Raw genomic sequence first — 13,660 nt, forward strand, 5'->3', positions numbered from 1 at the left:
TTTGGACTGGATTATCCCAGAGAGTCTAAAGATTCTTTATAACCCAGTTTCAGATTTGTGAAACCTTTATTCTATTTGTGAAAATACAAAAAAGGGAGATTTCAGTGCTTTTTTCACATGTAGACCACATTAGACCAGGTCCTGATCTAAAACCGCTAGACCTAGACTCATCAAATCTGGACTGGATTATCCCACAGAGGCTAAAAATTCTTTATAACACAGTTTCAGATTTGTGAAACCTTCATTCTATTTTTGAAAATACAAACAAGGGAGATTTCAGTGCTTTTTTCGCATCCTGACCACATTAGACCAGGTCCTGATCTAAAACCACTAGATTTACACTCATCAAATCTGGACTGGATTATCCCAGAGGGTCTAAACATTCTTTATAACACAGTTTCAGATTTGTGAAACCTTAATTCTATTTGTGAAAATACAAACAAGGGAGATTTTGCAGCTTTTTTTAAATCTAGGCCACATTAGACCAGGTCCTGATCTAAAACCACTATACCTAGACTCCTCAAATCTGGACTGGATTATCCCAGAGGGTCTAAAGATTCTTTATAACACAGTTTTAGATTTGTGAAACCTTTATTCTATTTGTGAAAATACAAAAAAGGGAGATTTCAGTGTTTTTTTCACAAATAGACCACATTAGACCAGGTCCTGATCTAAAACCACTAGACCTAGACTCATCAAATCTGGACTGGATTATCCCAGAGAGTCTAAAGATTCTTTAGAACACAGTTTCAGATTTGTGAAACCTTTATTCTATTTGTGAAAATACAAAAAGGGAGATTTTGATGCTTTTTTTGTATCTAGACCACATTAGACCAGGTCCTGATCTAAAACCACTAGACCTAGACTCATCTAATCTGGACTGGATTATCCCAGAGGGTCTAAACATTCTTTATAACACTGTTTCAGATTTGTGAAACCTTTATTCTATAAAACCTTATACCTTATACCTTATTATACCTTAAAACCTTATCTTAATTCCAAGGGCAGCGGTCAGTGCAGCTGACAGTAATACACCTCTGTGCTGCTCACATGCTGAAGTTGATCAGTATGAAGTTGTCCATGGTTCAGTGCAGAAAGGAGACAAAACTATTTTTTTTGTACTGTTTTGCCCTCCTTCAAAATGCTTCTGTATTTGGCGAGGTATTGTCCATTTCAAGGTGTATGGTACATGTTTTTTCATCAAAGACTGAAACTAATGGGTGCAAGAAACATCTCTCAGCACTGCAGGAGGCCATACGGACACATAAGTCAGAAAATATACATTTCAAAAATGAAGATGAAGACCACACACCTGCTGATTTTGAAGACATGCACAGATCTCTCACAAAATCATCCCCTTTCTTTGCTCCTATCGAAGAGGTGGTCACACAAGCACAGGAGGAAGAAGGGAAGGAGGATGACGCAAACGGAGCATGCCAGCCAAATCCTCATTATTGTGAGACACTTGTGGAAATAATTGTCCATTACGCTGGTACTGTGCCTCTTTGGACAGGTCTGATGCTTAAAGATCTTGGCAAAACCTGTGACAGAAATGCTGTTCTAGAGAACTGGTTCCGCACAACAACAAAAAGTGATCCTTTCATCAAAATTGCACAGAAGAGCAGGAGACTTTCTCCAGCTACAGCAAAAGTTTGTGGTTGGAAGACTCAAGGGCGTTGCAATAATGAAAAAACAGGTGCATCCTTCAAAAACATACGCTGAAGACAAAAGACAATCTGAGGGACCAGAGACACTTCCTCTGTCACAAGAGGAAACATGGAGGAAGCGAAGTAAAACGCAGAAAATAAAGTCGAAGTACTTCAGCCCCCCTACTCCAACTGCTCAGAGAAAAAAGTATAAACTGTCTGAAACAAATGCAAGGAAAAAGCAAAAGGGATGCTGTCCACATTGGGGAGGAGAGGGAACAATTGGACAGCAAACTTTGTCAATGACAAACACTTGCACAGTGGACAACCTCCTGTACACCCTGCATCTCGCAATAAAAAGGAGACATTACATTACATTACATTACATTTAGCTGACACTTTTATCCAAAGCGACTTACAATAAGTACATTCGACCAGGAAGATACAAATTTGAAGAAAACAGAATCATATCAATACATCAGGTTTCATAGAGCCAAACATTTCAAGTGCTACTCAACTGGCTATAGATAAGCCAGTCCTTTATTAGTATATAAGTGCTCTGTTAGCAGTTTCTTTGTTAGTAATTCTATCGGTCGAAGTGGAGACGAAAGAGATTAGTTTTCAGTCTCCTCCGGAAGATGTGCAAGCTATCTGCTGTCCTGATTTCAATGGGGAGCTCATTCCACCATTTTGGAGCCAGGATAGCAAACCCACGTGTTTTTGCTGATGGGAACTTGGGTCCCCCTCGCAGTGCGGATGCAGCGAGCTGTTTGGCTGATGCAGAGCGGAGTGCACGCGTTGGGGTGTACGGTTTAACCATGTCCTGGATGTAGGAAGGGCCAGATCCATTCACAGCATGGTACGCAAGTACCAGTGTCTTGAAGTGGATTCTTGCAGTTACTGGAAGCCAGTGAAACTTTGGAAGGTTGAAGACCAGACGAGCTGCTGCATTCTGGATGAGCTGCAGAGGTCGGATGGCACATGCAGGTAGACAAGCCAGGAGGGAGTTGCAGTAGTCTATGCGTGAGATGACGAGAGCCTGGACCAGAACCTGCTGTTGTAAAGAGTGTATCTGCAGCAGCGGGTTGTAGCAGCAATGTTTGCAGTGAAGGACAGTTTGTTATCTAGGGTCACACCCCGATTCCTTGCAGTCTGAGTCGGGGAAACAACAGAGGTGCCGATGTTGATTGTTAGGTCAAGAGTGGGACAATTTTTTCCCGGAAGGAAAAGCAGTTCAGTCTTGTCAAGGTTGAGCTTGAGGTGATGAGCAGACATCCACTGAGAGATGTCAGCTAGACAAGCAGAGATGCGTGCGACGACCTGGGTCTCTGAGCGGGGAAAGGACAGAATTAATTGGGTGTGAGTTTGTGTACAAGGAGAAGAGGAGGGGACCAAGAACAGAGCCCTGAGGGACCCCTGTAGTTAATTAACAAGGGTCGGACTCGGACCCTCTCCAAGTTACCCTGTAGGTACGGTCTTTGAGGTATGAGGTGAGGAGGGGAAGTGCAGTGCCTGAAACTCCAAGTTTTTGGAGAGTGCGAAGGAGGATCTGATGGTTCACCGTGTCGAATGCACCAGACAGGTCCAGAAGGATGATGACAGAGGAGAGGGAGGCTGCTTTAGCCGTGTGCAGTTCCTCAGTGACAGCAAGGAGGGCAGTTTCTGTTGAGTGACCTGCCTTGAAACCAGACTGGTGCGGATCCAGAAGCTTGTTCTGATGGAGAAAACAGGAGAGTTGTTTAAAGACAGCGCGTTCAAGTGTTTTAGACAGGAACGGGAGGAGAGAGACAGGCCTGTAGTTTATAACATCAGACAGGTTGAGAGTGGGTTTCTTTAGGAGAGGGTTTACTCTTGCCTCCTTGAGACTGATTGGAAAGTGACCAGAAGTTAGAGAAGTGTTGATGAAATGGGTGAGAAACGGTAGAACATCAGGAGCGATAGTCTGAAGGAGGTTTGAGGGGATAGGGTCCAGAGGACAGTAGGACGGGCAGAGGTAATGAGGGTAAGAACCTCACTTGGAGAGAGAGGGGAAAAGGAGGTCAGTGTGTGGGTGAAAGGAGGGTCTGGTGACCCAGCGGTGAGTAAAGGTGAGTCAGAAAAAGAAGAGCAAATATCATCAACCTTTTTTTCAAAGTAGTTAACAAAGTCGCTTGACAGAAGGGAGGAGGGGGAAGGGGCTTTGGGGGGTTCCAAGAGGGTGGAAAAGATTGAAAATAGTTTTTTGGGATTGGAATAGGAAGATTGGATCTTATCTTGAAAGAAAGTGCTTTTTGCCTGAGAGATCGAAGCAGAGAAAGGAAAGGAGAGCCTGATAGGTTAGGAGGTCGTCATGGTGTTTGGATTTCCACCGTTTCCGCTCTGCTGCCCGAAGGATGGTTCTATTAGCACGCAGTGCGTCATTTAGCCAGGGAGCAGGGTGGGACTGACGAGCCTGCCGAGATGTGAGAGGACAGAGAGAGTCCAGAGAGGATGAGAGAGTAGAGAGGAGAGTTTCTGCAGCAGAGTTTGGAGGCAGGAGTTGGAACGAGTCAGAGGAAGGGAGGGCTGAGAGCACAGATGAGGCAAAGGTAGAGGGGGAGAGGGAACGAAGGTTACGGCGGACAGGTGCAGGATGAGAAGAGATTAGTTTGTTATGTTTGGAAAGGGGTAGAGAGAATGAAATGAAGAAGTGATCGGATGTGTGGAGCGGGTTTGCAGAGAGGTTAGAAGTAGTGCAGTCCCTTGAGAATATGAGATCAAGGACATTGCCAGCGTTTTGAGTTGGTGGGGATGGAGACAGTGAGAAAGCAAAGGCGGTTAAAAGAGATGTTAGTTCAGCTATCTTCCCTGTCTGGAGGTTGAAGTCTCCGAGAAGTACAGCGGGAGGGACAGTTTCAGGGATGTGTGAGAGGAGATGATCTAATTCCTCCAAGAAGTCCCCCAAGGCGCCTGGTGGACGGTAGAGAACAACAATGGTTAATTCTATAGGATGGGTTACTGTGACGGCATGGAATTCAAAGGTGGAAGGAGAGAAGTTAGGTAGCTTGAAGAGGGAAAAGCTCCATTTGGGAGAGAGCAGGAGACCAGTGCCACCTCCTCTGCCAGTGGGTCTGGGTGTACGGGAGAAGGAATATGCTGTGGAGAGAGCTGCTGGGTTGGATGTGTTGGAGTCTCAGTGAGAGCAAGGAAATCCAGAGACTGCAGGGAAGCGTAGCCAGAAATGTCTTTGTGAGTCTTACTCCAGCAGGACTCCAATGTCTTTGTCAGTTTTCGTCTGTCTGACGCTGAAGCTCCAGGAAAGAGCTACCTAAGATGGACACCTGATTGCTGAGTTCTCACAGCTTTGGGGCCACGCCCCTCTAATTAGTTAACTATTTTCAGCTGATGGGCGACAGCAGAGTGTCTCTGCCTATTGTCATGCAAGGTTGAGGCGCGTGACCCACTGAGACCTGTGTAACAGGTTCAGTTGAGCAGATCTGTGATTTAAAATCTCTCAAAAGCGCCGTTTTAGCTACAATAACTACAGAACAATTATACAGAGTAGAATAAATGAAACAGAGAAGTCTATTTAAACAAGAATATAACTTACGGTGATGGCTGAGTCAATAGGTAGTGTCCTCACCTGGTCTAGATGCACAGGCATTCAAAATGATTTGTCAAAAAATGCAAATCTTCACTCATGGATGTCTACCCTGCTGCAAGTCCATAGGCTTTTTGATCAAAGGGAGTGGTCACAGGGAAAGCTGCTGTGGCTGAACACAATAGCCAGATTCAAAGGACAATCATGGGATGCATTTGGGACTGAGGAGGACATGGTTGTTTCTCGACTGGACTACTTGCAAAAAACAGAAATAACCCAAACATGCCAGAATGTGGCTTGCCCTGTCGCCAAAAGGACATGCAACTCAGTTGATATAATGTAAGTATTTCCCTATTTTTAGAGTTAGCCAAGAGGCTATTTTTCATCTGTTGTCCCTGGGCAGATTTTATAAGTGAACCTAAAACAAATTTCATTTAAACAAGTAAATACAATCAAATTAAAACATGCAACATACATTACTGGAATACTTAAATAAATAAAAAGACAGAACAATAAAACAAAACAAAAAAAAAGAACATGTTGTGACGACCCCTCCCCCCTTCTGCCTGTCTGTGCTCCCTGCCTTGCTGTCCTCTGGCAGGTACTGGGAGTGTCGTCCTGTTTGTGCCCGTCCATCTCGAGGCGGAGCCTCAAGAAGGCATAAAGGCTTGCCCAGCTGGGAGGTTCACTCTCTGATTCTGATCCTGGCCTGCTGCAGCAACCTCAGCCTTCCACCTGTGTTTGTATTTTCACAAATAGAATTAAGGTTTCACAAATCTGAAACTGTGTTATAAAGAATCTTTAGCCTCTGTGGGATAATCCAGTCCAGATTTTATGAGTCTAGGTCTAGTGGTTTTATATCAGGACCTGGTCTAATGTGGTCAGGATGCGAAAAAAGCACTGAAATCTCCCTTGTTTGTATTTTCACAAATAGAATAAAGGTTTCACAAATCTGAAACAGTGTTATAAAGAATGTTTAGACCCTCTGGGATAATCCAGTCCAGATTTGATGAGTGTAGGTGTAGTGGTTTTAGATCAGGACCTGGTCTAATGTGGTCTAGATAAAAAAAAAGCTGCAAAATCTCCCTTTTTATATTTTCATAAATAGAATTAAGGTTTCACAAATCTGAAACTGTGTTATAAAGAATCTTTAGACTCTCTGGGATAATCCAGTCTAGATTAGATGAGTGTAGGTCTAGTGGTTTTAGATCAGGACCTGGTCTAATGTGGTCAGGATGCGAAAAAAGCACTGAAATCTCCCTTGTTTGTATTTTCAGAAATAGAATAAAGGTTTCACAAATCTGAAACTGTGTTATAAAGAATCTTTAGCCTCTGTGGGATAATCCAGTCCAGATTTGATGAGTTTATGTCTAGTGATTTTAGATCAGGACCTGGTCTAATGTGGTCTAGATTAAAAAAAAAGCTGCAAAATCTCCTTTTTTATATTTTATAAATAGAATAAAGGTTTCACAAATCTGAAACTGTGTTATAAAGGATGTTTAGACTCTCTGGGATAATCCAGTCCAGATTTGATGAGTCTAGGTCTAGTGGTTTTAGATCAGGACCTGGTCTAATGTGGTCTACATGTGAAAAAAACACTGAAATCTCCCTTTTTTGTATTTTCACAAATAGAATAAAGGTTTGACAAATCTCGAACTGGTTTATAAATTATCTTTACACTCTCTGGGATAATCCAGTCCAAATAAATCGGCTATGCAGCAATTTAAGAGGTTCAAACACAGAGGATTGTTCTCTCAGCGCTGTAAATTGAATGTCCCTTAACTTTCCCCTTAACTGCCGAATCGGATGCTCTGAATTGGAAGCCAACTTCAGCGTCGTGAAAAAGCCAACATTCGGAATACCTTCCCTAAAAATATATTTAACTCAATAGGGGGGGGGGGGGGGGGGGGGGGGGGGGTTACATTTCTACTTAAATGTGATTGTAATATTGAGAAATTGCCAATACAATTATCGAACTTTCATAAGCAAGCCCTGCTGGTCTAGAAACTAATTTACAAACACCATTTTTCACCAACCAATTATTACATTTGGAACAACAGGAATATTCAATATAAAATAAAATCTCTATATTATGAAAGATGGGTTGAACATGGTATTTTATTAGTTAGATAACTTGTTAATAATGATGGGAAATTACTAAAATACAATGAATTCCTTTCTAAATGTCACCTACCTTTGATGCTTTGCCAAGGAGTGTGCTGCAGCTTCTCAGATGTTCAGATACTGAGGTTTCAGTTGTTAGTCTTTCTAGCAGTATATATTCCTTGGTGAAGTGGACATTACCAAGAATAAATGCTCAAACAGATATATTAGAAACTGCATTCAAACTGTAACTCTGCCCAGAGGAAGATTCTTCTGGGCTTCACTTTATGGAGACATCTATTGGAAAATAATTTGGTTAATTGGAAACATAGTGTTGCTCAATAATAAAGTTAAGGAGCGGAGGTTTCTTTTACACACAACATATCCATCAAAAAAGACACTGCAAAGATTTGGACTTGATATTGAATATTCCTGTACATTTTGCAATCTACAAGAAGAGACTATTGGCCATTTATTTTATGAATGCTTTTATTGTAGAATATTGTGGTATGAGGTGGAATGTTTTATTAGGAAAAAGACGAGACAAAAGGTTCCAAGGACAAAGACATTCTTATGTACTTCAGGGATGATAGTATGGATGCAGATTTGATCTTTTTGGTGCAGTTAATTTTATTTGTAGGGAAATTTCATATCCATAAAAAGAAATGGGCTGACTCCAAACCACATTTTGTACATTTCTATGAAGAATTTAAACAAACAAACAAAAAACATTAGGAATAAGAAGGCAATCAAAACTAATTTGATATTTGAAAAATATTGAATCTGAAGTATCAAAATGTATTTTTCTTTCCTTTTTTCTTTACTGTATGTAATGTCTTATTGCTTTGTATGTCTGCCCCTGGACTTTGTCTGTTGTATGTTAAATGTATCATGTATGACAATTGAATAGATGAATACAAATTACAAATAAAAAAGTATGTAGTAAGACAACATTTTCAAATCTTTAGTAAGCAACGAAATACAATACTTCTGGCTTTGTGACAGCCGTGGCCCCTGCCTCCTGCCCCAGCAGTCAGGGGTGTATTTTTGCTTTTATTTTGACATTCCCTATCCCTGTAACCCTATTACCCAATATATTAATAAAAAAAGTGTACGCATGTTCCCAGGTCATAAATAAATAAAAAATAATAAAATACCCCACCAATTTATTTTTTGGGAAATTCAATCAAGTCACTTATTTACAGTCGAGAATGAAAAGTAAAAAATACAAAATAGGTTGTAGTTTTAGTAGTTAAATTAAACAATATCAACACCTATGAATCTACCAATCTAATAGTAATAATAAAATGGTATGTTATGGTGAAGATGACTTACATTTTGTGAAAATATTATCAACAAATAATAAAATCTTGTATTTTTATATTGTGAGAAAAATCTTTTTAGATCCCTTGGTGAAATTCACAAGTTACTCTACTACAGAATGTCAACTAAAAACCCCATCTTCACCTTTACACACACATGTATAGATGTAAATGTTGGCCATGAGGGTTGTGCAATACATTACACGTTGACATTAGTCACGTGTTAATATGTTAATGTCTGTTAACGTGTACTATGTATGATTTTCATCTTCTGTTGAACTGCAGTCCAGAAGACATTTCCTGAAAGGGTCAATTAAGGTTATTTTTATCATATTGTATCTAACATTAAAGTAATAATCACATTAATGCATCCATGATTGTAATTAAAAATGCAATATATCAATCTTCAGAATCCTTACTTTTTTTCTTCTGACATATCTATATTTGTATGATGGTAATATGTTATACTTTTACTTAGGTACAATTTTGAATGAAGGCCTTTTACTGCAGAGTATTTCTACGCTGTGTTACTAATTTCTTTGTCTTACTCTGTGTGTGTTATCATACAAGATTCAAAGGTTTATTGGCATAACATATACACAACTATGGTGTAATTATGTAATTTATAAAACACTTAAATCACAGGTTCCTGTACAGTGCAATTTATGTCATAACATTTTTTATATGAAAAACAACACTAACAATAAAAATAGTGCAAGCTCAGGTGTTTAATATCTTATTGCCTGTGGGATGAAACTGCCCCTGAGTCTTGTGGTTTTAGTCCGGATGCTGCGGTACCGCCTGCCAGACGGCAGCAGACAGAACAGTTTGTGGCTGGGGTGATGGGGGTCTTTTATAATCCTGAGGGCCTTCTTCCTGAGCCGCTGGGAGTAGAGGTCCTCCATGGATGGCAGCTCCGTCCTGGTTTTCACCACCCTCTGTAGAGTCAGGATCCTCTCTATGGTGCACCTGTGGAAGGTCAGGATGCTCTCTATGGTGCACCTGTAGGTCAGGATCCTCTCTATGGTGCACCTGTAGGTCAGGATCCTCTCTATGGTGCACCTGTAGGTCAGGATGCTCTCTATGGTGCACCTGTAGAAGGTCAGGATGCTCTCTGGTGCACATGTAGGTCAGGATCCTCTCTATGGTTCACCTGTAGAAGGTCAGGATGCTCTCTATGGTGCACCTGTAGGTCAGGATGCTCTCTATGGTGCACATGTAGGTCAGGATGCTCTCTATGGTGCACCTGTAGGTCAGGATCCTCTCTATGGTGCACCTGTAGGTCAGGATGCTCTCTATGGTGCACCTGTAGGTCAGGATCCTCTCTATGGTGCACCTGTAGGTCAGGATCCTCTCTTTGGTGCACCTGTAGGTCAGGATGCTCTCTATGGTGCACCTGTAGGTCAGGATCCTCTCTATGGTGCACCTGTAGGTCAGGATCCTCTCTATGGTGCACCTGTAGAAGGTCAGGATACTCTCTATGGTGCACCTGTAGGTCAGGATCCTCTCTATGGTGCACCTGTAGAAGGTCAGGATACTCTCTATGGTGCACCTGTAGAAGGTCAGGATGCTCTCTATGGTGCGCCTGTAGAAGGTCAGGATACTCTATGTAAAGTTTTCATTAACTATTCTATCATTGCAGATGTTTCATATGACAAGTTGTCACTACTATAAGTAAAATGTATGCATCAAATATAATCAGAACCCTTAAATCTCCTCATGTTTGCCAACAACTACTCTAAAAATGAATTATTATCACACATGGTATATTTGGAGGATTAAAATAAGGTTTTAGGCAACAACATAAAACTGTATAGAAAGAAGTCTGAGCAGCAGGTAGACAAGATATTAATGGTTGCTTGAAATACAATAATAACAATATTACTTGTATTTTTTATGGTAACAGGTATACGTTGTTTGTACTGGATACTTCACATAAATGGAGCGATCATCAAAGATGCATCAAGCATGAAAGCTGTTACCCAACCAGGCTGATGTTGCTGATAAGAAACTACTGTGTGTGTGTGTGTGTGTGTGTGTGTGTGTGTGTGTGTGTGTGTGTGTGTGTGTGTGTGTGTGTGTGTGTGTGTGTGTGTGTGTGTGTGTGTGTGTGTGTGTGTGTGTGTGTGTGTGTGTGTGTGTGTGTGTGTGTGTGTTTGTATAAAGCCGCAGCCTACAGATCCTGCTTCACTTCGACTCAGCCTGAGGTCACAGCATGGCCTTCAGCCGACTTGTCACCGTGATGCTGCTGATCCACGCCGCAGGTGAGAAATATGATTCTGAATTCATTTATTCAAACTTATCTAATCAATACTATCAATACTTACTAGTAGAATCTTAAACTAAAATCAAAAGTTTTATATTGGTAGTTCTTGCTAGTTGGAATTCTTTGCTTTCTTGCGTACAGTTAGATGAGATGTTAGCATTAACTATCTTGACCAAGGAAACTTCAAGATGTTGACTGCAGGGGCCGGAGGTCGGGCACCTAACCCCAGAATCCATAGAGACATCATGAAAGCTGTTACTGCTTGGCATTGAAGGGTTCAGAATCGTTTTAAGCACCTTCTAAAAGGCCATTGGTAATTTAACGAACTAACCAAGATGTACATGGACTTTAATGGATAGTTTAAAGGAGTTCAAACCTAGAATCTTCTGGTCCATAGTCAGATCCGTTATCGATGGCCCCATCAGCGTTATAAAGTCTGTTGTGCTTTCAGGTGTTCTTGGTGCTGAGGTGAGGAGCTCCATCATTGGGGGGGAGGATGCGGGTAAGGGCAGATGGCCACAAATGGCCTTCCTGAAGGCCATCACAGCTGATGGTGTGCACAAGTGGCTCTGTGGCGCCACCATCCTCAACAGTGAGTGGGTGCTGACTGCTGCTCACTGCTGGGATAAGTAAGTGCTCTTTTCAGGACCCTCATCCTCTTCCGTATCGTGACTACACTGGTTATTGTAGATATGTATCAAAATCAATACATTACATTTTAATAAAATCCTTCTCAATTTAATGGTATTCAAAAACAACAAAACGTAACAAAGTTTAGTGGGCAGGTAGAATCAGAATACTTTTTTTATCTCCAGGGAAAATATGTTTCGTGAGAGTTGTTCTATTTGAGAATTAAATATAATCAAGGATAAATATAAGTATATATAATACAAATATGTAAAAAAAGTGAATTGTGTATCACAGTCCCTACATCTATGAATGACGAAAAAGTAGCTAATGTGTGTTTGCGTTGCCAGACACCCTAACCCTGATATCCACCGATCGATGGTTTGGGTGGGCACGCATGAACTGAAAAAACCGTCTGCTCGTTACCATGGCATCCTTCACTTCATTCCCCACTCTGAGTACAAGGCCCTTAACACCGGCTTCCAGAACGACATCGCCCTTATCAAGCTGAAGAAGAAGGTGAGGTTCAATGGTTTGGTCAAAACGGTGACTCTGCCCGGCCCTGATGACATCATCCCCCCCTCCTCTAAGTGTTGGATTGCCGGCTGGGGGAACATTGGCGCCAACAGTAAGTCATGCATGGCAAGCAGCACACAATGTGAGGCCACATATCAGTCACATCAAACAGCTTATCGTCAACATATAGAAATGCTAAATTGAGGGGCTGGACATTCCTAATTAAATGTTTGACTTTTCGAAATGAGCTTTTAAGGATATATCTCAGCATTTACAATAATCAACATCTCAACCGCACCAGGATGTGGATAAAGGCTGCGAGTTGCAGACTATCTCCTGACCTGTGTGTGTGTGTGTGTGTGTGTGTGTGTGTGTGTGTGTGTGTGTGTGTGTGTGTGTGTGTGTGTGTGTGTGTGTGTGTGTGTGTGTGTGTGTGTGTGTGTGTGTGTGTGTGTGTGTGTGTGTGTGTGTGTGTGTGTGTGTGTGTGTGTGTTTGCAGCTCCTCTCCCTGATCCAGAGACCCTGCAGGAGCTGCAGATCCCCCTGGTGTCTCAGAAAGTGTGTAAGCAGCAGTATTCTTACCTCCCCCCCAACGTGCTGTGTGCAGGGGGAAAAGGGGAGGACGCCTGCGATGTGAGTATAATAGCTGATATAAGTCTGTCTTCGGGGGGGGGGGGGGGTGTTATTAGTTAGCAGCTTGAACACCAGGATTAGCAATCTAGTAATATTACAAATAATTTAACTAATTACAATTGAGAGATCATTTTTGCCATCTTTGAATATTTAAGTAATTTATTTTTTATTTTGGGTTGTTTTTAATGTATTTCTTTAGAGGTTTCTGCATTGGGTACTATAAAATAATACTGTGTGTGTGTGTGTGTGTGTGTGTGTGTGTGTGTGTGTGTGTGTGTGTGTGTGTGTGTGTGTGTGTGTGTGTGTGTGTGTGTGTGTGTGTGTGTGTGTGTGTGTGTGTGCGTGCGTGCGTGCGTGCGTGCGTGCGTGCGTGCCTTTAAAGGGGGATTACGGCGGCCCGCTGTTTTGCAGTGCTCCTCAGGGGGGCTTTGTTCAGATGGGCATCATGAGTTATGGGAGTCCTGGCGGCTGCGGGACCGATGGCCGCCCCGGGGTCTTCACCGAAGTGTCCAAGTACCTGCGCTTCATCAACGACTACACCCAGATCTGATTGGAAGCCTCTGTGGAGATGTAACCCCCAACCCTTGATGCCCCTGCAGTCTTTTATTCTACATGCGTGGTTAAAATGATCTGCATTAAAGCTTTAAAGCATCAGTTTGAGTGTCACGTTGGAGATTTCTTTTACGAAAACACACTTCCTGTTTCTTTCAATATGTCACATTTTCATCACAAACCTAATACATAGTGTGTCCACACTACACTAGTTTACCAGTTAAATGTAACCCTTAGATGCACGAGTGACTGGACCCCACACTCTTCCATAAGTGGGTCAAAAAGGACCCGTATTAGAATAATATGTGTTTTTATGCAATTTTTGTCATTTTAGTTCATAAAAATCACTTGTATAATATAAAACAAAAATAAAAAAATAAATGTTGGTTCACACTAGAAATATTTTATATTTCATTTTTCACTATTTATAATTTTA

The 13,660-nt window shown here is 41.6% G+C and overlaps 1 protein-coding gene across 1 annotated transcript; it reads left to right on the plus strand.

The window, feature by feature from the left end:
* The first annotated feature begins 10,781 nt into the window (after window positions 1–10,781).
* On the plus strand, window positions 10,782–13,326 carry LOC307017350 (tryptase-2-like). The gene is made up of 5 exons (XM_079646920.1): window positions 10,782–10,894; window positions 11,348–11,525; window positions 11,874–12,151; window positions 12,539–12,672; window positions 13,055–13,326. The coding sequence occupies exons 1-5, from the start codon at window positions 10,846–10,848 to the stop codon at window positions 13,220–13,222; spliced, it is 807 nt and encodes a 268-aa protein (XP_079503046.1). The 5' UTR covers window positions 10,782–10,845; the 3' UTR covers window positions 13,223–13,326.
* The last annotated feature ends 334 nt before the right edge of the window (window positions 13,327–13,660 follow it).

The sequence above is a fragment of the Notothenia rossii genome (genome assembly GCF_949606895.1).
Source record: "Notothenia rossii genome assembly, chromosome: 8".
Classification (NCBI taxonomy): domain Eukaryota; kingdom Metazoa; phylum Chordata; class Actinopteri; order Perciformes; family Nototheniidae; genus Notothenia; species Notothenia rossii.

Coding starts and splice junctions, on each gene's coding strand:
- LOC307017350 (XM_079646920.1), top strand. CDS start 10,846: ATGGCCTTCAGCCGACTTGTCACCGTGATGCTGCTGATCCACGCCGCA. Junction 11,526..11,873: donor GCTGCTCACTGCTGGGATAA/GTAAGTGCTCTT, acceptor TTGCGTTGCCAG/ACACCCTAACCCTGATATCC. Junction 12,152..12,538: donor GGGGAACATTGGCGCCAACA/GTAAGTCATGCA, acceptor GTGTGTTTGCAG/CTCCTCTCCCTGATCCAGAG.